We start from the raw sequence: 26852 nt of genomic DNA, 5'->3' as shown, positions 1-26852 counted from the left end.
ATTCATTGTTTCAGACACTTTCTGAAATTAGTAAAAACAAATCTGAACTCTTAAATGTACTATTAGTTTAATTCTTCCAGTACAATGAACAGGTTTAATTGTTTAGGTTATATAAGATTCCATGATTCATTGATACATGAGAGCCCTCATCAGAAAACATATTCAAGGTTGGCCTGGATTTATCCATCATCCTTGGGTGTTGTAATTGTTAGTATCACTGAATGACTATAGTTTCGTTTAGTTTAGAGTAACAGTGCGGAAACAGGCCCTTCGGCCCACCGAGTCGGGGCCGACCAGTGATCCTCACACACTAACACTATCCCACACACACTAGGGAAAATTTACAATTATACCAAGCCAATTAACCTAAATACTTGTACGTCTTTGGAGTGTGGAAGGAACTCGGAGATTCTGGAGAACGTAGGTCATGGGGAGGACGAACAAACTCCGAACAGAAAAGCATCTGTGGTCAGGATCGAACCCAGGTCTCTGGCATTGTAAAGCAGCAGCTCTACCGCCATGCGCGTAAAATAAATCTGTTCCTTCGTCGTCATAAGTCAGGTATTGAACATCACCACAGTGCTTTTGACTTCCATAAGACTCCCATTTAATTGAACCACTGGGAGAGTTAAGAAACAGCCGGAATACATTTCACTAATTCAGTCTTACTATGATGCCATCTCCTATATGTCCTGGATCCAACCTTGCACATGAACTGTGCTCTCACCGTGCCAGCTTGCACTATGTGTGCTCAGAGATGTTGTGTTCATTGATTTGAATGTTCCTGAATGAATGTAGTGTTTTGTTGCAGTATTTTAACATATCAGAAAAAAGTCACACAAGTGCCTTTCCACGGAATGGCACTTTCATCAGATTTTATAGAGAGCGTGACTTCGCTTTTGATTGATAGTGTTGAGGCACAATGTGAGAATATCAAACTCAAGAGTCAAAAAACAACACACAACTCCCTGTAGATGGATTTAACATTTTACTTTGAAAAGTTTAAATAGCAAACTGTGATTTGTGGCTGCCTCATATACATTAAGAAGATTATTAACACACTTCCGTCGCATTATTTTTTGTTCGTAAAGGTGCGTGATTCTATTTGCACCAAAAACAAAGTGAAGCAGAGGGGAAGAAGGAAGTGAAGAATTCACAGAGCATTCAGCTGCCCACTACATTTTTATCTAATCGGTGAATGTGTATTGCACAAAATTATACTGAGAACCAATCACGTGTGGAATTACATCCCCAGGTTCTTACAAGCAATGCATGCCTTAAAGTGCTACAAGGGGAAGAAAACCATTTTCCTAAAAGTTTTTTTCAAATACATGGAAAGAAGCCTCTCGTCAATCAAGAATTAAGAAACTAGTTCTTGTAGACCAACTCTTTCATTATATCTAATTTCCTCCAAATGTACTGCCCCTCCTCCCATTAGCCCAAAGGCCGGGTACATTGTTCCAGAACATTCCACGCGCCTCTCATACAGACACTGCATATTGTCTCCATCATGGAAACTGACTTTCCCTTTGTCATAGTCCAAGCAAATGCCAATCCGATTGGGCATGGATAGGTAGCGGTCACAAGATTCTGTGCAGGAAGTGGAAGGACTTTTTGGGATGAAGAACTTCCTCATTCCTATGGTAACAAAAGTGAAAGGTTGGAACTGTTCCAAACCAATATCTTCACTCCCACTGTCGTGACCACTGTCATGTTCATACCTGTGGGAGACAAGAAATTATTTTAGAGAAGAGGAGAATTCGCCAACAAAATATAACTCACATCATGGGGGAAAAAAACACACAAAGTGCTGGAATAACTCAGAGGCAGCATCTCTGGAGAACATTTATTAGATGACGTTTTGGGTTGGGACCCTACTATAGACCCGAAACATCACCTATTCATTTTCTCCATAGATGCTGCCTGACATGCTGAGTTACTCCAGCACTTAATGTAATTATTTGTAAACCCGTATCCACAGTTTAGTTTTAGTTTTAGTTTACAGATACAATGCGGAAACAGGCCCTTCAGCCCACTGACTCCGTGCCGACCAGTGATCACCCTGTACACTAACACTACCCTACACACTAAGGACAATTTAGAATTCTTACTGAAGCCAATTAACCTACAAACCTGTACGTCTTTGGAGTGTGAGGAGGAAGCCAAAGCACCTGGAGAAAATCCACACGGTCACGGAGAGAACGTATAATCTCCTTACAGACAGGTCAGGATCAAACCCAAGTCTCCGGTGCTGTAAGGCAGCAACTCTACTGCTGCGTCACCATGCTGCCCTGTTCCCTGTATCTATCATTGAAATTCAGCTTTGCATATCGTGGGGTGAATATATTGTTGCCACTGTTTCATCTAAAATAGGTGTCTTGTCACATGACCCAGGTCTGCTTGGAACTTGCATCAGACAGGCCATGGGCATCCTTATGGCTCCACCAGATTTTTCTCTGACAAGTTATGGTCAAATTGTTCCTGGCCTCTTCCTATAGTCTCAGCAGAATGAGTAAGGTAGTCTTTACTTGTGTTAGCAAACGAAAGCAAGGAGCGCCACTTTTTACCAATTGGAAAATTGCAATAAGGCAGTTGGTAGTCAGTACACTGATTGCATCCCACTTTGTTTACACACTCTCACGGTGCAGACAGCGAGGTGAATTGCACAGAATAGCTTTCCATCATTTCACCCTTCAGGTCCATCTCCAGGAAGTCGAGATCACATATGCTCTAGTTCTCTCATTTAACTTTGTGATGTTAAACTTTATCTGAGATCTTATTTAAAGAAACAATACAATGAAACCACTTCCAATTGGTAGAAATGGCTATAACTTGAGTCTGAAGAAGGGTCTTGACCCGAAACATCACCCATTCCTTCCCTCCAGAGATGCTACCTGTGCAGTACTTTTCTATGTTTTGTGTTCTATTGTGGCTACCTGTCCCACTGAGTTACTCCAGCATTTTGTGTCTATCTTCGGTTCAAACCAGCATCTGCAGTTCCTTCCCACACATAACTTGGACTTCGATGTTATATCTTTGCACAAAATTTAGTAAACTTTATCTTTGCACTGTGGACGGCTTAGTTGTATTCACGTTTAGTTTTTTTTTTTACTGGATAGCATACAAACAATAGCTTTTCAATGTATCTCAGTACATCAGACAATAATAAGCAAAACTAAATTAAACTAAATAAATGTTGAATGAATGTCAAAAGTTACACTTTTGTGAAATTACCAACGGGAGTTTAGCATCGTGGGCAGCAATTTTCAATTGACTTTGACAATTTAAACTGGTGATCAGGGCTCCCTGGGGGATCAGACTGAAGAAAGGTCCCTACCTGAAATGTTGTTCCTCCATTTCCCTCCACAGATGCTGTCTGACCTGCCGAGTCCCTCTCGCACTGTATCTTCAGTTCAAGGTTGCAGCATCTGCTCTCCCCAGCATGGAATCCCATTGCACTGAGGAAGGCTGTCGCTACCTCCACCAGCTTCTTAAAAAGTCTCCCCAAATGTTCCACTACCAAGCCCCTTTTGTGCACCCCTGCAAATTTTGCTCAGATATAAAGCCAATTCCTTTTTGAAAGTTGCCAATGATTCTGCTTCCACCACCCTTTTAAAGCAGAGCATTCCAGTTGACAGAAGCCAATGCATACAAATCTTAGTCCTCATCTCCCCTCTGATTATTTTGGTCATTCCACTTAAAACTGTGCTACCAACCTGCTGACCAGCAGTAGCAGTTCTGTATTTATTTCATCAAAACCTGCCATGAGTGGTGGTGGAGGCAGACAAGATAGTAACGTTTAAGAGGCTTTTAGATAGGCATGTGGAATGCAAGGAATGGAAAGATAGTGTAGCTGGGACATTATTGACTGGTGTGGGCAAGTTGGGCCGAAGGGCCTGTTTCCATACTGTATCACTCTATGACACTATGATATGGATCATTTGCAGGCAGATAAGGTTCATATATCTTGGCAATATGTTCAGCACAGACCTTGTGTTGGGAAAGATATGATCCTGTGCAGTACTTTTCTATGTTTTGTGTTCTATTGTGGCTGTTGTCTCCATTTGTATACCTCTCTGTGACTTAGGACTTATCCCATTCAGACTGCTTTTCTGTGAGTTCTGCATCACTTCACATGTTTGACTGCTGCTACAATATTGAGATGTTTTATTTTGTGTAGTTGGATGGAAACTGGATACTCTGCCTGACTCCACAAATTAGCCGACCTGCATGAACCCATTGCACCACATTGAGCGCCACCTCATCTTTCCCCCACCAATTATATCTTCTCTTATTTCTGAACTATAGTACAGAACAAAAGTGAAGCATGAATTCAATAGGTTTGCTCAGTTCTCAATAGCATGGGTCAACAGTAATAACTATTGCAAAGTTTCGAGTAAGGGTGGCATAGGGTATAACTGCTGGATCACAGTGCCAGAGACCCGGGTTCGATCCTGACTACAGGTGCTGTCTATGCAGAGTTTGTATGTTCTCCCTGTGACCACATGGGTTTTCTCCAGATGATCCGGTTTCCTCCCACATTTCAAAGGCGTGCAGGTTTGTAGGTAAAATTGGCTTCTGCAATTGCCCCTTGCGTGTAGGATGCAAAAGTACAATAACATAGAATTAATGTACAAAGTGATCGATGGTCAGCGTGGACTCTGTGGGCCGCTTTCTATGCTGTATCTCTGAACTAAACTAAACTAACTCCGTAATTTTATTGACAGCTGTATGGACAAATCAATAATTGGTTTGCTTCAGGTTTTAACTGAAAGATAATTTTGGTGCAGAGTAGAGCAATTTTATTCTGGTTCTGACCCCTTGTTCTACCTGTCCTGTGTGTTTGATAAAAACACTCAGCTTTCAAAGGACAACTATGTTCAAAATTAGAAAGTGCCACACTACATGCATGACTACTTTATGACTACAATGCCCCAGAAAGAAAGATTTTTTTAACATACATGTATCTTACAAATAATATTTATTGAATAAAAGCTGCCATGGGGGCTAACTGCCACTGCGTTCTCCTGATCTCTCATCTGAATTACAGAGGAACCTCAAAGGAATAAAGTGAATTACTCTTGTTTGCTGCTTGGTCACTGGCTTTGCAGTGGGGTGCTGGACAAGACAAAGGCAGCAAATTCCCTGTACATTTGGTGCTAAATACAACTCTCTTATACAAACCTTTCCAGAAAATGTTTACAACCACTATTTAGGCATGTACATAACTAAACAAGCAAAATCAAGCACTCGGAATGTAAAAGGTGAAGTGATGTAAACCTGGGACTGTTGATATCCCGTGGACTGTGAAACCACTCCTGCAGCTTGGTATTGGACACCACGCCTACTTTCACCAGATAGGAGGATGCATCCACGTGGAAGGCCCAGTAGTGTTTCCCTTTTGTTATTCCCATGTCTCCCGTGATGAAGTTCAGAGACATGTAACTTCCGGCCATAATCCGCTCTGCACCCAGCAGCAGAGGAAACCCAGCCACACTCTCCACAGAGTCTCTTTGTTTGTTGACAATCAGATGATCATTGTTGTAGCCGCAATTCTCGTCAAATAAAAACCTAAAAACTGTAATGAGGTTAGAGAAATGGTCAGAAACATAAGAGCATTTTACATTTTTATTGACAAGCAGAATAAAGCTGGTAGTTTTTGTTAGTTTTCGGACCTTGTGTTACAAGGTTTCAATATCCTCTGTGCTCTTGGCCCAAGCTATCTCCCGGCACTCTCTTAAAAATTAACTGCTGGAGGATTTCCTCGGGTCAGGCAGCATCTGTGGAGGCAAATGGTCAGACAACCTTTTAGTCGGAACCTTTTTTCAGACTGGTTCAGGAGATAATTGTAATGGAGAAAAAAAATTGGATACCCTTAATCTCTCAAAAGAAGCAATTTTGTTCAGACTGAGTGAACTTAATTATTGGAACAAAAGGAACTGCATATACTGGTTTATGAAACAAAACACAAAGTGCTGAATTAACTTAGCAGGTCAGGCAGCATCTCTGGAGGACAATCTCTGGATAGGCAATGTTTCCCCCAGAGAAGCTGCCTGACCTGCTAAGTTACTCCAGCACTTTGTGGGGGTTTTTATTAATCATAGTGATATTCTCTTTTTTCGAGGTCAGGTCAGATCAATCTGACCTCTGTTTCTGTTGAAATGCTACTTCAACTGCTGATCCATACCAAACTTTCTGTTCTATTTCAAATCTCCAGCACCTGCAGCAGTTTGTTTTTAGATTAAGTTCAAAGTTATAAAATGCAGGTCCCCACAGTTGAGAACAGTTTCATCTTTTTAGACTTTAAACTTTAGAGATTACAGCGCGAAAACAGTCTATTCGGCCCACCGAGTCCGAGCTGACCTGCGATCACCACGTACACTAGCACTATCCTACACACTGGGGACAATTTACAATTTTACTAAAGTCAATTAACCTGCAAACCTGTACATCCTTGGAGTGTGGGAGGAAACCAGACCATCCCAGAGAAAACCCACGCGGTCACAGGGAGAACATACAAACTCTGTGGTGAAGAGTGGTGAAGGTGTGGAATTCTCTGCCTCAGAAGGCAGTGGAGGCCAGTTCGTTGGATGCTTTCAAGAGAGAGCTGGATAGAGCTCTTAAGGATAGCGGAGTGAGGGGGTATGGGGAGAAGGCAGGAACGGGGTACTGATTGAGAGTGATCAGCCATGATCGCATTGAATGGCGGTGCTGGCTCGAAGGACTGAATGGCCTACTCCTGCACCTATTGTCTATTGTCTATTGACTGCACAGGCAGCACCCGTGGTCAGGATCGAACTCGAGTCTCTGGCGCTGTAAGGCAGCAGCTCTACCACTGCGTCACTGTGCCGTCCCGCTCTCTTGTGGGGAGGCCATAAGGCTCTTCACTGAAACAAGGCCATTCACAACCTGACGGAGTTAAACTGCATGAGCTTAGACAAGCCCTGCCACAAAAACCATTGCTTTAACAGCTGGCTAGAGCTGGTCACAACCATCTATGCCATCAAATACTTAAAACACATCATGAACATGTTTGATATTCCAAAACATTGAGACTCATTCATAAAGGTATTGAAAGTTAAAACTAGCAAAAAATAAAATAAAACTAGAAAAAATAAAATAAAAAGGAAACTAAACTAAAAAAAAATAAGAAGAAAAGAAAACTAAAAAAAAATAGAAAAAATAAAATAAAACTAGAAAAAAGTTCAGTTATTAAAAGAACATCATGAAACATATTTTAAAAAGCAAAGACATTCAAATACAATGTTTTAATAAAATAAATCTGAATGAACTAACAGCCACAGGTCCCTCACAGTCATCCCTTTGCATTGAAATCAATAATGAAGTAGACCCTGCATCAGATCAAGTCTGCAGCAGGATGTCCATGGAGTTCCATGGAAGGCTCTTTCACCTGAAATGGTAACTTTGGACTTGAGAGTTACAGTGTGGAAACAGGCCCTTTGGCCCACCAATCCACACCAACCATCAATCACCCCTTACACCTCCTACACACTGGGGATAATTTATAATTTTACTGAAGCCAATTAACCTACAAACCTGTATGTCTTTGGAGTGTGGGAGGAAACCTCTGGCTCCTCAAGGCAGCAACTCTACCACCTCACCACTGTGCAGCACTTTCTCTATTATCTATCCACAGATGGGGCCCAACCCCGTTGAGTATTTCCAACAGTCTGTTTTTATTTTAAGATGACTGTAATGTTTCCCCATAGAGCATTTAGAAAACCTACTGTCAATTGCAACCTCAACACTTTGACATTGGCAGGTAAATTTTATAAAGTTACTCCTTGTTCTATGGGAAATGCTAGCAATTTCTTATGAAATCTATTTGGAGTAGCTTCAAAACTTTGGGGCACTTCTGGAATATCATGCTCCATCCAGGAACAAGATGTCGTGGAAACAAGATGGGCATATTAAGTCATATTAATGAAACTTTTTAACCTCAATCACTCTAGCCTTACAAATATTTAAATGCACGGCATTTGGATAAGGAACTGTAGAGACTGCATCTTTGAATAAAGGATCCCAAACCTGAAATGTTAAATGTTTCTCTTTCAACAGATGCTACCCGACCTACTGAGTGTTTTCAGCATTTTCTATCTTTACTTCAGGTTTTTTTTATTGCCAACAGTACCCAGGCAAATGTGCATCATTTACACAAAAAACGTAGCATTTCCTGAAATATGCTGCACACATGTAATGTATGATATGCCCATTCATGGGGCCGATGTTGAGGAGGCATTGGAGTGGTCGAGTGAGCAGAGCGGGCCGCTGGAGGCCCTGAAGCAGCCTGGAGCTCCATTAGATCAGCCACCGCTCCAACTGGCCGTGGGCCTGGCCTGACCTGACCTGTGGAACAGACATGGCCTGCAGCGGCACAGAATGGTGGAGCAGCGGTAGACGGCATCGACACATTGCCTGGCAAGGACGACCCCTGCAACTCTGACCGAGTGCCGCCACAGGGACAACCAACCTTTTCAGCCAAGTTCAGACTCTAACATTTTTTTTTTTTACATTTCAGACTTGAAGGTGCTGCCTGAAACGTGGCTCTTGTGTACTGACTCAGTATGGTCTACTATCTTACACTCTTATCTTTGGTATGATTGTGCCTAATGTAAAGTAGGATTGTTACTGAACTGTATGCAAAAAAGTAATTCTGCTGTACTTATCTTCACGTGACAATAAAAGTACCATTGAACCATCATAAGTTTTCAATGAAATTCCAAAATTCCAAGTAATAGAATTCCTAGCCCACTGCATTTGGTAGAAGCGTACAATAGCCCCCCTTATTTGTGCGTTGCATTCTGTTGTACGAAGGAGCTTAAACAAATAGTGAAATAATTTACATGTATAAGCCTATTGAGAGTTTTTTTTGATGTGTATTAGTTTTAATATTGTTAATGTAATGGCACAATGCATTAAGATTTGCTAAAGTAAATACAACATGTAACAGCTCTCATGAAATTGTACAGTATGATGGTCGATTAATTCAAAAATAATGCGACCTGTAAAGAATGTGCTGTAACAGGTCGAGAAAGGCAGGGCATTAAATTACATTATGGGACTATGGTGTTAGGTTGCAGCACATCGGTATCTTAGGAAAAGATAAGGACATGGCAACAGAATGAGGTACTTATATCAAGTAATCATGAAGAAGACATGCCTATATCTCTACATGTTTGATGTTTAAAGAGATTCAGCATGTCATTGAATAATACAGCAAACTTCAACAGATGCACGGTAGAAAGTATCCTAACTGGTTGCGTCATGGCCTGGTATGGCAATTCCAACACACAGAAATGTATGAGGCTGCAGAGAGTGCTTCATCCATCATGGGCACAGCCCCCCTCACCATCAAAAGCATCTCAGGAAGATCTTTCGTCAAGGGCCCACCATCTGATCCATACCCTCTTCTCACTGTCAACATTGGGCTGGAGGTACAGAAGCCTGAAGTGCCAGACCACCAGGTTCAGGAACAGCCACTTTTCTACAACAATCAGATTATTGAACTGACCTGCACAACCCTACTTCAGCAATGGAACACCTCTTGCACTACCATGGACTTGTTTTCTAATTGTGTTTTGAAATAATGTTTTGTCTTTTTCCTTTTACCTGTCTTGTATAACTTATGTCAAATTAATGGTTTGTATATTTGTCTGAGTATATGTGCCTGGAATGCTGCTGCAAGCAGGATTTTTTTTGTACCTGTACCTCAATGCACTTGTGCATATGACAGTAAATTTGAGTTGAAGTAAAGTGGGCAAGAGCACAGACCAAAGAAAGAGAAACAGAGGCGGTGTTGAAACATTCAACGGGTCATCTTGCTGAAAAGAGTGACGTTCGTGACATTTTTCAATCATCTACTCCGAGGGTTTTATTCAAGGAGTAGCTCAGTCTGTGAGAGAGTAGACAAGGAAGACAAGGAATGAGTCCATCTTCAAAAGAAAAATCGAGATAAGATGATTCACAAAATTGGTGGTAAAATGTAGGGACCTTAAAAAAATGTATTAAATATGGAATTAGTTGGAGTATTGTGGAGCCACAACCATAGGCCTCTCTTCAACAGGACACAGAAGGAAAGTAACCCAATGCTGCACACACTCGGAAGGCAAGACATCAAGGTTTTGACAAACAGACAGTGACGAGTGTCTTTGGTAAGTATTCCTTGATTGGCTAGATGCAATTTCCTTAGAAAATCTATTGTGCTTCAAACAATATATCTGTACCCAAGTCTCTTGGCTTAGCTTGAATTTAATCTGGGAAGTAAAACAAAAATACAAGTTGCTAAATCTTCCATTGTAGATGATAATTCCACCTGAGAACTGAAAGCAGGGCTGATTAGCTGAAGTTTGCAGAGCAGTCCATTTAATGCCCACTGACCTGAACTGATTACAACTGCTTTGCACAAGGGTGGAGGGACAGGTCACACTGCTGGTCCTTAAAGTATTGTGAATGGCCTGAGGAAGCACCAGTTAAATGGTGAACTTAAGCCTGACCAAGATAATTGTCAGACACGATCAGTCAGTGGTGGGTGCAAGACTTTATGGCACATTTAAATTTTTAAAAAGAACAAAGAAATTGCAATGAAAGAACTTGCATTGCCATCAAGACAGAATGTTGGAACTACTCCATTAATCAGCGAGTTTTTATAAAGGGAAAAACAGAGTTAGTGGTTTAGATTGATGACCTGATCAAAAGTCACTGACCTGAAAAGTTAAGTTTGCTTCCTGCTGACTTGCTAGATAGTCTCAGCTTTATTTCAGTAGGTTGCTAACATTTCATTTTTCTTGTTATAATTCATCAGATGTAATGCCATGGGCCTTAAATAGTCACTGTTTCTCTCTTCAGGTTCTCCACGAATTTAAGGGGCTGGTGTTTGGTTGGTCTTTTATTACAGGTTGCAGATCCATTAAAGTAAACCTGTTGACATGTCCAAACAGAGTGTATATGTATAGTGTACATCAAAGAGGAAGAAGGATTCCTTTAGGGCACCTCATTCTAACAACATAATCTCAACTACAAAAGACTTCAAGGAGCATTTCAGTTTGATCTACAGGTAAGTTGCCGCATTATGTCATTCTGTAAATCAGCACAAAAGCTCCTGTGCAGTGCTGCACTGTCTGAGTTGTCTTTTGGAAAGGATATTAAGCAAATGAATGTAATAATCCTATCAAGGAAATTTATCCTTGGTGTCCGCACCAGTGTATCTCTCTCAATCAACACAACAACAATCATAGGGGCATTATCTAAACAAAACAAAATGATGGGGAGCCAAAAGGAGATGTTAGGCCCCAGGACCAAAAGCATGAAAGGGATAGAGAGCAAGACAGACTTAAGGAGGGGATTACTGAGCAAAGCAACTAAGTTAAGGCTTAAAATGGGGATTTGAAGAAGAAGTCAGAGATGTGGATGCGGCAAAACTATGGAGAGCAATTGTGAGAATTTTTAAATCAAGACATTGTTTAAGAAGGAGTCAATGTAAGTTAGCAACCACAGGTTGAAAGGGACTCAGTGCAAGTATGGAGAGAGCTATATGGTTTTGATGGACCTCGTGATGGAGAATGATGCTGACCAGCAATGCAGAGCTGTAGTCATATCTAGAGGGAACAAAGGGATGGATAGAGCTTTCAATAGTAGGATATCCTGTGGCAGGAGTAGGATCAGGCAACGTTATGCCGATGGAAGTTGGTGATAGCAGTTATCTGATCCAAAGTTCATCTGGGAGTCATACATGACACCAAAGTAGAGACCTGTCTGAATAAACAGATAATGTTAAGTTATCATATTGCTTTCATGGAACTTTGCAGGGTGCAAAGTGGTCATTATATTCTCTACAACAGAGTCTATTCTTCAAATGTCACATTAACTGTGACGTGCTATTGAATTTTCGGAAAGAGAAGAAAGGATGTCGTGAATGCAATGCCTGTACTTCTTTCAACTCCAATCTGAAAGGAGCAATAATTTAACGAGGAGAAGTGCTTCTTTAAAATCTTTAGGAGAATACAAATTAAGCTCATGTTGATCATTCCAGTCGAGAAGTTCCACAATACTTCAGTAACTAGATCACACTGCACAAATCAATTATTTTGTTAGTAATATCAAATTGTATCAATTTACTTACTTGGTAAATTTCACTTTAATGCATTCAGCAATCATACAAAAAAGTAATAAGTCACTGAGACACCTAAAAGAAAGTGAAGGTTGATTTTACCGAAACATACAGCAAAATAAATACAAACAGCAAATGGAGAAAATATTTTTGTCACCCTTTTTTTAGCTATGATTCCATGGAAAGCCACATCACAAGATAATTGTTTTTGTTTAGCTTAGTTTAGAGATACAGCTTGGAAACAGGCCCTTCGGTCCACAGAGTCCATGCCGACCGGCGACCCCCGCACATTAACACTATCCTACACACACTAGGAACAATTTACACATACACCAAGCCAATTAACCTACAAACATGTACGTCTTTGGAGTGTGGGAGGAAACCGAAGATCTCGGTAAAAACCCACGTGGTCATGAGGAGAACGTACAAACTCTGTACAGACAGCATCCGTAGTCGGGTTCGAACATGGGTTTCTGGCCCTGTAAGCGCTGTAAGGCAGCAACTCTACTGCTGCGCCACTGTGCCGCACCATACCTAAGGTGGCTTAAAATGCATTAATATGGGATAGAAGTTAAAAATCTGCAAAAATTTAAGTACCATAGTAAAATTGATGTCAGGTGAACAGCTCTCTGAAACGTTATATTGTGATATAGGTTTAAATTCTCCTTTCTGAATGACAGTATTTATTACAGGCAGTATTAATGACAGGTCTGAATGCAGATTGTCCTCATCCAGTAAATGACACATGGCAGGGTAAAGGATAAGAAAAAAATAATCTAGAAGCTCAGAGTGAAAGGCCAGGTGAGGAACACAATGAGATTTGCAAGCATTGTGAATAAAAAAAGGCACAAAGAAAATTAGAGTGAATTTGAAAAGTTATTAAAATAAACACAAACTTTAAAAACAAAAAAGCTAGAAACAAATCTACATAAACAAACCTGCAATTTTTTCTAAAATCAGAAGATGTTTCTCAGAAAGGGAAAACAAGCAGGCTATTGTTCCCCTCGAGTAATTCCTGGGCTGTTGCCCACCAGTGGCTGTGGATTCAGGTTATATCAGCGTCACACAGTGAATGCAGAGGCCATTAACTCAGGGGCGTGGAGCTGAAGTGACCCACTTCTGCTGTGATGGTCCGTATATGTTTGCTCCATTATGCCTCTTGTTATTGATTAGTGAAAGTAAAAAGAAATCCTTGAAAAGTAAACAGACATTTCAGCTTCTGTCTACATACTTTCCATAAAGAACCTCTGTGACTTTGACAAATACTTTCTAGATGTTAATATGTTATTTTCTGTTCAATTTGTCGTATGCCATGCTCATGAAATATAAATCGTTATATTCACCGTTGTTTTATATGAAATAGCTACAGGACCACTATTCTACACAGCTGCCCAACTCCCAGGAACGCCAACTAACAGTGTGACAACATTTCCTTTTGCCTTCCAAACCAAACTGGAATTAAAAGCAGAAATCCAGCCTGTTACTGCCTTTTGCAAAGATAGAGCACTATTTCCATACTGAATATCAGTACACGTATAACAAACTTACACTAACCCTGACCCCAATTTTAACTGAGCGTGCAATCGTCATTGTGGGACATAAATCAATTAACATTCCAGAATTCATACTACACTTGTGATATAACACACCCACAGCAATACAGCAAGCAGTAAATATTTCCCACTCATGGAATTCGACTGCTGAACAAGTCATGGAAGGTTTTGATACCTTCCGAAGCTGGCCATATTGTGTTAGATCTTGCAGTCAGATAATTGCAACACTATAATAGCTGGTTTTTCCTTCCCTTTTAATCATGAAATAAATTTCATAGTCTACTGAATATAGTTGCACTTCTTGCAGGTAACTGTGGAATAAATTGGAAACATCATTCCATTTTATAACAGCAAAAATACTGCTCAGCAGGGAGATACCTTTTTTACTTGTTGTAGAGGTATTAAAAAAGTCCGCCCCCATGTATTCTCACAACGGGAGCTAGCTAGAAGAAGCCAGTCTGCTTTTCGGCTACAAAGCCCTACACAAAGCCCTTCAAACCCAAATGGCAGTCCTGTGGGTGATGGGGTGGAGTTTGGATGGAGGGAAGAGTCAGTGATAGAACATACCATCCCTCAAAACAGCTGGAAAATCTTTGACAGGTGGCTAATTCTCACTCTACCTTAAACATGAATTTCTATCATGGAAGGACCAGAGGACATAGGTTCAAGGTGATGGGGGGGGAAAAGGTATCTGAGGGGTAACTTTTTCACATAAAGGGAGGTGGGTGTATGGAACAAGCTTCCAGAGGAGGTAGTTGAGTCTGGGACTATCCCAATGTTTAAGAAATAGTTAAACAGGTACATGGATAGGACGTTTGGAGGGATATGGACCAAGCGCAAGCAGGTGGGACTAGTGTAGCTGGGACATATTGGCTGGTGTGGGCGAGTTGGACTGAAGGGCCTGATTCCACACTGTATCACTCTATGGCTCTATGACTCTAAGTGGAAAAGTTGTCCAAGGTTCCAGTTTCTCACCACTATCTAATCTCTCACGTTACAATGCCAAGAACTATATTCTGCTCTCTGCATCACTCTTTATACTCCACCTATTGCATTTGAGTTTTGCTTGATCGTATCTATGCATAGTATTATCTGATTTGATTGGATAACATCCAAAACTAAATGTTTCATTGTCCTGTGGTACATGTGACAATAATAAACCAAAACCTAAACCTAACTGGCATTTGTGAAAATCAGGAAAAGACACAATCTAACTCTATTATGTTGACTTGCATGGTAAAATAGTCACCACTGACATGAATAACCATTAGGGCAATGGAAGCTAACAGGAAAGAACCAAAACACGCACTATTCATTAATGCTGTTCAAATAAGATTCAATATCACTTTCTTACTAATCTTCCTGCTCATCAAACTCTGTGTTTCAACCAAACTGACTCATTCAAGCATCACTGAGAATATTCCAAACATTGAAGATACTGTGATAGTTATTAAATTTCTGATTGAAAGATAGGGCTATTTTCTGTAAGGATGAAAGTCTATGGCTATGAGAATCAATGGGACTGGAGCAAAGAAAATCAAAGAGAATATTTAATACAGATTTTCTTTTCAGTTTAGAACTGACTTTAAGAAAGTGATGGAAGGGGCTGTGAAATTCCACCATTGGCAGACTGACGATTTCTCACAGATTGTTGAGATGGAGAGCATTTGGCACTTAAGGATTCAGTGGATAAACATTTGAAACAAGGGATGGCACTGTGTTAATGGAGAGAGGGTTGAATACTGGGGTCAGTGCTGAATTTCTATTACAAAGACCTAGCCAAACACAATGGGATAAGTGGATTTCTTCTGTACTTCAAAATGAAGGCAACATTTCACAAACAAAGTTAAATTCATTTAAGCATAATAAATATTTTTCATTAGCAACAAATTGTCGCGATTTTAACAAATCATATTTACAACTAGATAATATGCACTATTTAATTTCAGTGGCAAATATATCTTCTCTTTTTATCAGGAACAAATTTGCAAGTTTTAATGACAGTGAAAGTGTTAACTACATACTATGAAGAGAAGTTAAACCAAGGACAATTGAAAGTACAGTCCCAATCCAAATTTATATTCTCACATGATAATCTGGAGGGAAAATTGTGGAGAACTAAAAAATAAAAGTGAAGGACGAATGCAGGGAATGTGTAGAAGCAGTTGAATTGAATTGAATACTTCATTGTCACATGTGACAAGTCCCAGTGAAATTCTTTGTTTCATCACATGTCAATCCAATGTTCTTCCAGTTAGATCAACCAAAGACCATTACTGACAGGATCCGTAACATGCAATGCCCAGTTCTCTTTGCACTCCTGAGGACCTTCTTGGACACTGTGGTGACATCAGCCATTTTCTATGGAGTGGTCTGCTGGAGCAGCAGCATCTCAACTGCTGACAGGAAGAGATTTGATAAACTGATCAAGAAGGCCAGCTCTGTCCTGGGATGCCCCCTCGACTCAGTGTAGGCGGTGGGAGAGAGGAAGATGACGGCAAAGCTATCATCACTGCTGGACGACGACTCCCACCCCATGCAGGACACTGTCACTGCGCTGAGCAGCTCCTTCAGTGACAGACTTCTTCACCCCAAGTATGTGAAGGAGGGATATCGAAAGTCCTTCTTTCCTGCTGCCGTCAGACTGCACAACCAGTACTGCTCCCAGCAGACCAGTAAATAATGATAATTACCATTAATATATTTTTTAATGAATGCTTATTTATTTTTGCTATCCACTTTGCTGCTAAAACCCTGCAAATTTCCCCGTTGTGGGACGAATAAAGGAATCTATTTATTTATTTATGAATTAGATTACACATTATGCTTGGATGAACACACAGTGGGGATATTTTACATGTGAAACCAGACTATTTTGAACAAATATGATTGAAATCCATTCTTCACATGCACAAATAGTTATTTCTGTTTAGTTTCTGTTTAAGCATGCAGTCTGCTTTTGGTTGCATATGATGGCTGATCTAACACAGTGCAAACCCGCATCATGGCAGTTCGGGTAATGGAAATACTACTGTGCGGAATTTCCAAAGTCACTACCAAACGTTTTGAGATAGGAAATAATAATTAGTTCTATGGAATTTGTGTGAGAAAAAAAAAACGGGCGGCACGGTGGCACACGGTAGAATACTGCCTAACAGTGCTTGCAACGCTGGAAACCCAGGTTCGATCCCGACTATGAATGCTATCTGTACGGAGTTTGTACGTTCTCCCCGTCACAGTATGGCGTTTCTCCGAGATCTTTGGTTTCCTCCCCCACCCCAAAGACGTACAGGGTGGTACAGAATGGAAACAGGCCCTTCGGCCCAATTTGCCCGCATCGGCCAACACATCCCAGCTACACTAGTCCCACCTGCCAGCATTTGGTCCATATCCCTCCAAACCTGTCCAATCCATGTACCTGTCTAACCCTGTTTCTTAAATGTTGGGATAGTCCCTGTCACAACTACCTCCTCCGGCAGCTTGTTCCATACATCCACGACCCTATGTGTGAAAAGGTTACCCCTCAGATTTCTATTAAATCTTTGCCCCTTCACCTTAAACATGTCCTCTGGTCCTCAATTCATCTACTCTGGGCAAGAGATTCTGTGCATCTACTCGATCTATTCCTCCCATGATCTTATACACCTCTATAAGATCACCCCTCATCCTCCTGCACTCCAAGGAATAGAGTCCCAGTTTACTCAACCTCTGCCTATAGCTTAGTCCTAGCAACATCTTTCCTATAACATGGTGCCCAGAACTGAACACGATACTCTAAATGTGGCCTCATCAACGTCTTACACAACTGCAACATGACCTCCCAACGTCTATACTCAATACTCTGGCTTATGAAGGCCAATGTACCAAATGGTGTTTATGCTAGGTACATCTGAGAATTCTACAATGTCATTCTTAGTTATAAATTAATCGCTCTTCATTTGAAAATTTGTAATAGACTATCCAGGATTAAAACATTAGGAACAGTTGTAAATTTAAAAAAAACTCAGATACTGCAAATCTGAAAATTTAAAAAAAAACAAAAATACTGAAACACTCAGCAGGACAGGCAACAACTGTGGAAAAAGAAACAAAGTTAACATTTCAGGTCAAAGACCTTCTTCAGAACAGAAATGTTAACTTTTTTCCCTTTTCACAGTTGCTGTCTACCTGTTAACTGTCCCCGCAGCTTCTGTTTTTAATAACAAAGATTGATTGAGTTGTGACGTGGGATACACTGGTTTTAAGCCATTTATTAGTTTTTTTTTCCTTTCAATGAATTGCATTCAAGGTTAAACAGATGCATAATGCATAAATGTAGGTGCATGGAAAAGAAGGCATACATGCACCAACATTGGGGAGAATATCATCACAATATTCGGAACCAGTGGCACCTTCTAGGATTGTGCAAGCAAGCATCTGAATCTTCCCTTCTGACTCAGAACAGGAACACCCACTGAACCAATGCTCAGCTAGCAGTGGAACAGATGTCTCTAAATATTTATTCATTCTAGTTGTTGCTCACCACACTGACGGACGTGTGGCTCACCTGCTAACTCAGAGACATCCACCAAGCCTCATGCTCCAAGAGTGTCATTTCCCAGGCAAGACAACTGATGGAAGAACGATGACTCAGATTAAGTTTTTTATCCAAATTCCAAAACTTGCACAGACATAAACCTGAAATAAAATTCACCTCAGAGGCATTTATTAGAAAAAGATAGACATAAAATGCTGAAGTAACTCAACGGGTCAGGCGGCATCTCTGTAGAAAATGCATAGGTGATGTTTCGGGTCAAGACTGAAGAAGTCTGAAGACAGGTCCCGACCCGAAAGATCACCTATTCATTTTCTGCAGAGATGCAGCCTGACCCGTTGAGTTACTCCAGCATTTTGTGTCCATCTTTGGGATAAACCAGCATCAGCAGTTCCTTTTTATTACATTTTGCAAGAAAAAATAGGTGCAATATATTCATGGTGATACTGTTCACATTATTTTCTAGAAACTGTTTTTCCAATGAGAAGAGGAGAATAATCTAAAATGGGAACATATTGAAAGAAACTTATCAGCAGCTATAAAATTCAAAACAATACAATCTCCAATTTTTTTAGCTAAACTGTTGAAAATTTTTGTTATTATTTATCATTTGTTGGATTTTCCACCTTAAAATTATCAGCTCCACAGAAGATGATCAATTTTATAATTATTTATCATTTAACAGATTCAAACGATGACACAATTTATTCTCCCAAGGGACTTACTTGGAGCAAGTGGTGTACGGAATGTGACTTCCTTGCTGTAGTCACTGTAATTAGAATTCTTACACCCCTTCACTCTGAAGAGGTAGCTGCTGTTGGTGTCGAGGTTGGAGATGACTTTACTTGTTCCACTCACGTCCTCGGTAGACTGCCAGACAGAGTCTCCACCTTGGTCAAGTTTCCTGTACTCGAGTTTATAGTGGTCGGCAGGAGGGGTGCCTCCGGGCTGCTGCCAACAGATGATTCCTTCGTCATACAGCCGGCACTGCTTCTGGTCAATAATCGGTGCAGTTGGAACTGGAACATTAGGCATGAGTTATTATTCCATGTATCGTTTACTCCATGACAATAATTGCTTCACCATAATGGTTGCATTATCATAACTCACCCATATTACTCCGTCAGTACCTCCTAAACCCAAACATCTGCTATCAAGAAGAACTTGGGCTGCAAATGCTTAGGAAGACCACGCAACCATGTTCTCCTTGGATATATATGGCTATTCCTTCATTGCTGCTGGATTTAAATTCTGGAACCTCTTCCCCAACAATATTGTAGGAGTACCCTCCCCTGAAGGACTGCAATGGTTCAAGTCGGTAGCTCACCACCAACTTGTGAAGGCCAATGAGGAATGGACAATAAATGCTGATCTTGCCAGGACTAGAGGGTCTGAGCTATAGGGAGAGGTTGAGTAGACTGGGTCTCTATTCCTTGGAGTGCAGGAGGATACGGGGCGATCATACAGAGGTGTATAAAATCATGAGAGGAATAGATCGGGTAATGCACAGAATCTCTTCCCAGAGTAGGGGAATCGAGGACAAGAGGACATAGGTTCAAGGGGAAAAGATTTAATAGGAATCTGAGGGGTAACTTTTTCACACAAAGGGTGGTGGGTGTATGGAACAAGCTGTCAGAGGAGGTAGTTGAGGCTGGGACTATCCCAACATTTAAGAAACAGTTAGACAGGTACATGGATAGGACAGGCTTGGAGGGATATGGACCAAGTGCAGGCAGGTGCAACTAGTGTAGCTGGGACATGTTGGCCGTGTGGGCAAGTTGGGCCGAAGGATCTGTTTCCACACTGTATCACTCTATGACTCTATCTTGCCAGTGCCAGCTACATCTCAGAGAATTATTAAATAGAAATGATAGCCCGGTGAGCCTTAAATGAATGGTAGGGAGATTATTGGAGAGAATCTCAGGAATAGGATCTACTCACATCTCAAAAAGCATGAACCTTTTAGGGATAGTCAGTGTGGCTTTGTGCAGGGGAGGTCAATAGACAATAGACAATAGGTGCAGGAGTAGGCCATTCGGCCCTTCGAGCCAGCACCACCATTCAATGTGATCATGGCTGATCATTCTCAATCAGTACCCCGTTCCTGCCTTCTCCCCATACCCCCTGACTCCGCTATCCTTAAGAGCTCTATCTATCTATGTCTTACAAACTTGATTGAGTTTATTGAGGAGGTGTTGAAGATTATGTGGGTATGGCAATAGACGTTGCTAAACAGGGACATTAGTAAACGTTTTTACAAACTCTCTCATGGTCGGCTGATTAAGAAGATTAAGGCACGTGGGAACTATGGAGATGGTACTCTGGATTCTAAATTAGAGTGGCCATAGAAGACAGAGGATGATAATGAAGGGGTGTTATTTTGTCTGGAGGATCGTGGCCAGTGATATTCTACATGGAGTAAACCTTTTTGTTTCTGATATATATAAATGATTTGGATGAAAATGTAGATGGGGTGATTAGTACGTTTGCAGACAACACAAAAAAATTGCAGTGAGGAAGGTTATCTGCAAAATGTAACCAGTTGGAGATATGGCTAGAAAAATTGCAGACAGAGGTTAATCCAGACATTGTATGGTGTATTGCACTTTCGGAGTTAGACAAAAGTATACAGTGAATGACAGAACCCTGAGGAGCACTGATTTACACAGTGATTTTGGAATACAAGTCCATAGCTCTCTGAAACTAGCCACACAAGTGAACAGGGTGGTAAAGAAGGCATAAGGCATCCTCACCATCAGGCAGGGTGTTCAAGATAAAATAAGGGAAGTTCATGAGGTTGCATTTGGAGCATTGTGTACAATTCTGGTCATTACATTACAATAGACAATGGACAATAGACAATAGGTGCAGGAGTAGGCCATTCAGCCCTTCGAGCCAGCACCACCATTCAATGCGATCATGGCTGATCACTCTCAATCAGTACCCCGTTCCTGCCTTCTCCCCATACCCCCTCACTCCGCTATACTTAAGAGCTCTATCCAGCTCTCTCTTGAAAGCATCCAACGAACTGGCCTCCACTGCCTTCTGAGGCAGAGAATTCCACACCTTCACCACTCTCTGACTGAAAAAGTTCTTCCTCATCTCCGTTCTAAATGGCCTACCCCTTATTCTTAAACTGTGGCCCCTTGTTCTGGACTCCCCCAACATTGGGAACATGTTTCCTGCCTCTAATGTGTCCAATCCCCTAATTATCTTATATGTTTCAATAAGATCCCCCCTCATCCTTTCAAAATTCCAGTGTATACAAGCCCAATCGCTCCAGCCTTTCGACATACGACAGTCCCGCCATTCCGGGAATTAATCTAGTGAACCTACGCTACAGGAAGGATATGGAGGATTTGGAGAGGGTGCTGAAGTTTACCAGGATGTTGCCTGGATTAATGGGCATTAGCTGTATGCAATATGGATAAACCTGGATAAACAGTGGAGCCAAGGGGACTGCCTGTGTGGTACTGTGTTTTGTTCTATCTAAAATATACATATATGTATATACAATGTTCCTAATAATCAATAATACAAGAGAGCCACAGGGAACTGCAGAACTGATTTACAAAAAAAACGCGAAGTACTGGAGTAACTCAGTGGGTCAGGCAGCATCTCTGGAGAACATGGATAGGCAACGTTTCAGGTCAGGAACCTTCTTCAGACTCATGTATGGGAATACAAATCAATAATGCAATTCTCTTTTCTTAACTATGGGCTCTAATTAGATTTGCTGTTAGACACAAATGTAAGAAGTAATCCAATAAATTGACTGAAGGTAATTAAAACTTCTTGAAACATTCTGTTTGAAGTTGCATAGCGTCCAGTATTGTTGATTTCATTAATATTAAATTGGAAAAGCAATTTGTAAAATGGCAAGATTTAAAATCTGGATTGTATGAACTAAATAAAAGCAAATTCCATTAGAGAGACCTGTAGCTTGCAAAATGCACATTAGTATTCATCAGACAGCACAAATGTAACTAGTTTAAGAAGATAAATTAGTGCTCAAGGTTAACAAATGGGACACAAAGAGCTTCCTTCAGTCAGTGCCAACATTTCAGTGGGCACATTTACTGAATGGTGCAGTAATAATCTATTCTGACACAGAGGTCTCAACTTTGATTGTTTATTTGTAATGTGTTGCCTCATGGATTTTAACGGGTTGGGAGAAGAAAAAACATCACACCTCTAGAAACTATCTGATTTTTTAAAAAAGTATCTACTGAATGAGAATCGCACCAAACCCAGCCATTTACCAGACATGTGCCTGTTGATAATGTTGCTACCCTGATCAATAAATCTGAGTCATCCTACATTCCCACGAGTGAATACGGCACTGGACAAAGCTAAGATTAGGTTAAGGATCACCAGAGGTAAACATTAACCCAAACAGGACAATTGTAGAAAGGCTTGTGAGTTAATGTAGGGTGTGGATCCACTGTAGGGGCCACTATTGAGATAATGATAACTTGTAATGTAACCACCATCAAAAATCTTGTGAGCAGGCATAAATATATGGGGCAGGTGCCCACTTGCACTCCCCCCACCCTCCCCCCTCCCTCCATACCCCCCTCTCCCTCTCCCCTCCCTACCACCCTCTCCCGCCCCCCCCTCCCGGGAGCAACCCGCAGTTCCCGTAGCAACCCGCCTCCCGGCCCGGGTGGCCACCATTGGTGGAGCGGGGGTGGGGGGGAGGGGGGGTGGGGGAGAGTCCTGTCCCGTCCCGGTGCGGGGATGTTCAGTGGTAGACAGGGGCGGTTCTCCCATTGTTGCTGAGCCTCTGGACGGCGTGGGGAAGGCGTTAAGCCGGCCGGGGGGAGGAGGGGGGTTGGGGGAGCCAAGGGCCGGCCCAGCGCCAGGCCCAGGCCTCGGCCTCCATCTCTACCAATGCCCGGCCTCACCGCCACTGCTGTTACTGCCGCCGCCTTTCTCCTTGGCCCAACTCAGGCTCGCGGTTACCCGGTCACGTCCAGGCCCAGGCTCTGGCTGTGACCCCCGGCACCGGGCCTGGCTCTCCCGCCCCCAAGAGACAGGCGGCCGAGCCCTGCTCAACGGGCCCCAACTGCGCAGGCATGGACGCGTTTGCTTCGCGTACGCGCGGATGATGCGGCCATCTCACGTAAGTGTCAGATCAATGGGGCCCCAATGTGCGTTTTTTTAAACTTTAAAATGGGATTAACTTTAAAAATATAACCGATTTCAATTAAACTTCTTCCATAGGACCACGGGACGACAGTGGGTAAGGTGGGACTAAAATTGTCACACTATCGTGTACCGTTTTTGCTGTAGTTCAGGAACAAACGGCCAAACATTAATGACTTAGACGAAGGGATTAAAAGTACCATTAGCAAATTTGCAGATGATACTAAGCTGGGGGGTAGTGTGAATTGTGAGGAAGATGCAATAAGGCTGCAGGGTGACTTGGACAGGTTGTGTGAGTGGGCGGATACATGGCAGATGCAGTTTAATGTAGATAAGTGTGAGGTTATTCACTTTGGAAGTAAGAATAGAAAGGCAGATTATTATCTGAATGGTGTCAAGTTAGGAGGAGGGGGAGTTCAACGAGATCTGAGTGTCCTAGTGCATCAGTCAATGAAAGGAAGCATGCAGGTACAGCAGGCAGTGAAGAAAGCCAATGGAATGTTGGCCTTCGTAACAAGAGGAGTTGAGTATAGGAACAAAGAGGTCCTTCTACAGTTGTACCGGGCCCTGGTGAGACCACACCTGGAGTACTGTGTGCAGTTTTGTTCTCCAAGTTTGAGGAAGGATATTCTTGCTATGGAGGGCGTGCAGCGTAGGTTCACTAGGTTAATTCCCGGAATGGCGGGACTGTCGTATGTTGAAAGGCTGGAGCGATTGGGCTTGTATACACTGGAATTTAGAAGGATGAGGGGGGATCTTATTGAAACATATAAGATAATTAGGGGATTGGACACGTTAGAGGCAGGAAACATGTTCCCAATGTTGGGGGAGTCCAGAACAAGGGGCCACAGTTTAAGAATAAGGGGTAGGCCATTTAGAACGGAGATGAGGAAGAACTTTTTCAGTCAGAGAGTGATGAAGGTGTGGGATTCTCTGCCTCAGAAGGCAGTGGAGGCCAGTTTGTGGATGCTTTCAAGAGAGAGCTGGATAGAGCTCTTAAGGATAGCGGAGTGAGGGGGTATGGGGAGAAGGCAGGAATGGGGTACTGATTGAGAGTGATCAGCCATGATCGCATTGAATGGCGGTGCTGGCTCGAAGGGCTGAATGGCCTACTCCTGCACCTATTGTCTATTGTCTATTGTCAAACAAGAGTTTTATTATATAATAGTAGATAAAGGATGCCAGAGATTTCAATAAAACGTAGAAACATAGAAAATAGTTGCAGGAGTAGGCCATTTGGCTCTTCCCCCGCCATTCAATATGATCATGACTGATCATCCAAAATCAGTAGCCCGTTCCTGCTTTCTCCCCAAAAACAGCAAATAATCAAAATACTCAGCAGGTCAGGGGCACGTGGAGGGGGAAATGGGACTAACTTTTTGGGTCTATGGCTTTCTGCCTTCGAACTAAATATTAGCCAGACTGCAATGTTTCATAAACTAACCTTCATATCATCTTCCAACTATGCACAAGGGTACTTTGGCAACAAATCTAGTCGATCAGTCATGAGAGGCTTTTGGACTTTGAAATTTAATTTTACAACCGGAAGGAAGTTGCTACTATTTGAATATCAAATAAAACGTGAGGAACTCAGAAACTACCAGTGGACTTTAAGTGCATCTAAGAACAGAACTTTAATATTTAATTTTTTTGTAGAATCGATATATTATTTAAAGGCCACACAGTTCCTGAACTCCAGCTCCAAAGGCACAAAGTGCAGTTTAGTAACATCCTGCCTCAGCAGCAGCCATTTCCATGGAGACTGAATCTGGCCTAAAAGCCTAATTTATCATTACTCTTAATGCAGTTATTGATCTATTAGAAGTAAGTGAAGCTAGCCATTAAGCTGCCTACAGACAGCTGGAGTCTTTGCCAGTAACAATGGAACTAACATGATAACATTTATTCCACTGCTCTCAAACACAGATGCATTATTGTTTAACCAAGCTCGCAGCAAGAATGGATTCAACCCAGGGCAAGCCAACATCATGGAGATTGGCAGCTTTCACAGGTATAATGGACTAAATTTCCTAATCCAGCATGCCATGAGGAAGCACTTCACGAGAAGAATTGTAGAGCCAACTGTAAGCTGAATCATCTGTGAAATGATTCATTTATACAGAGACAAGTCCATCTCAAGTCAGTTTATTTTTCTGCTTTCTTCATACATTATCTGTGTTATGGTTACCCAAAGATTTTTCAAGTCAATAATAAATGTTTACTAGAGCGTAGGTTGTTGAAAAGTTCAGAAATCTTCTCTGTGAAGTTTTCTGTGAAAATTAATCAAACGGACTGTACTCATTCCTTTTTATCTGTTGATTTGCTACCTGTGGGTATGAGGAATCATGAGGTCACTCCCAGGCCCCATCTCAAATATCTTCTAACACTGTGGCATAGCGGTAGAGCTACTGCCTTACAGCGCCAGAGACACGGGTTCGATCCTGACTAAGGGTGCTTGTTTGTACGTTCTTCCCATGACCTGCGTGGGTTTGCTCCAAGATCTTCGGTTTCCTCCCACATTGCAAAGATGTACAGATTTGTAGGTTAATTGGCTTGGTATAAATGTATAAATGTAAAATTGTCCCTAGTGTATGTAGGATAGTGTTAATGTGCAGAGATCGTTGGTCGGTGCGGACTAGGTGGGCCGAAGGGGCTGTTTCCGTGCTGTATCTCTAAACTAAACTAAATATGTCTCTATACATTGAGCAACTAAGCATTATAGTCATAGCGTTGTACAGATCAAAAACAGGCTGTTCAGCCCACCACATCGAAGCTGACTTTTTTCCAGTCTGTATAATCCAATTTACGTGCATTAGGTTGGTATCCTTCTATGCCTTGCCAATTGAAGTACATGATTAGATTTCTCTAAATGTAGAAATTGGATCTGATTCCAATCCATCCCCTGGCAGTGCATTCCAGTCAGCCACTGCTCTCAGTTTGAAAAACCAAACTTTCAGATCCCCTTTCAAGCACCTTCCTGTCACCCAAAATCTATGTCCTCTTGTTTATTATAACTCCACCATGGGAAATAGATTTTGACTCTCTACTCTCTACGGCTCACAATGTTCTTTACCTCCAGCAGATCATCTCTTAGCTTCCTTCTCTCCAGTCCATCCAGTTTTACCCTATCACAGACATCCCTCCTCTCCCACCCTCCCTGCAACTTCACAAACTTATTTTGTCTCCTTCCCAGTTCTGAGAAAGATCTTTGACCTGACATGTTTAACTCTGCTTCTATTCCACACAGATGTGATCTGACCTGTTTTGAGTATTTCATGCTTTTTAGTTTCTCTTTCAGGGCTTCCAGCATTATCATTTATTCTACATGGCGGTGAAGCTGTGGTGCAAAAATAATATAACTGTACACTGTTGTGCAGCATATAATATTTTGTGGTGTCTCATATGTTATGTTGTATGATTCGTAGTGCTTGCCTCAACATAGTTATTTGTTGCATTTGTTTTCAATAACATTTGGAAAGGAGATCTGGCT

At 41.6% G+C, this 26852-nt stretch overlaps 1 protein-coding gene across 3 annotated transcripts in view; it reads right to left on the bottom strand.

Moving 5' to 3' along the window:
• Positions 1-975: 975 nt before the first annotated feature.
• The window catches only part of trim36 (tripartite motif containing 36), a 98284-nt gene continuing 72407 nt past the window's right edge, over positions 976-26852 (bottom strand). For all 3 annotated transcript variants that reach the window (XM_078396327.1, XM_078396328.1, XM_078396329.1), the window contains 3 exons: positions 18940-19233; positions 5281-5578; positions 976-1721 (listed from right to left, as the gene is read on the bottom strand). In XM_078396327.1, the coding sequence (XP_078252453.1) occupies positions 1361-1721; positions 5281-5578; positions 18940-19233 (953 nt within the window). In that variant the 3' untranslated portion in view covers positions 976-1360. The remainder of the gene's footprint in view (positions 1722-5280; positions 5579-18939; positions 19234-26852) is intronic.

The sequence above is a fragment of the Rhinoraja longicauda genome, chromosome 3, assembly GCF_053455715.1.
Source record: "Rhinoraja longicauda isolate Sanriku21f chromosome 3, sRhiLon1.1, whole genome shotgun sequence".
Lineage (NCBI taxonomy): Eukaryota > Metazoa > Chordata > Chondrichthyes > Rajiformes > Arhynchobatidae > Rhinoraja > Rhinoraja longicauda.
The sequence above is the reverse complement of the archived record's forward strand: the minus strand, read 5'-3'. Positions and strand labels throughout refer to the sequence as shown.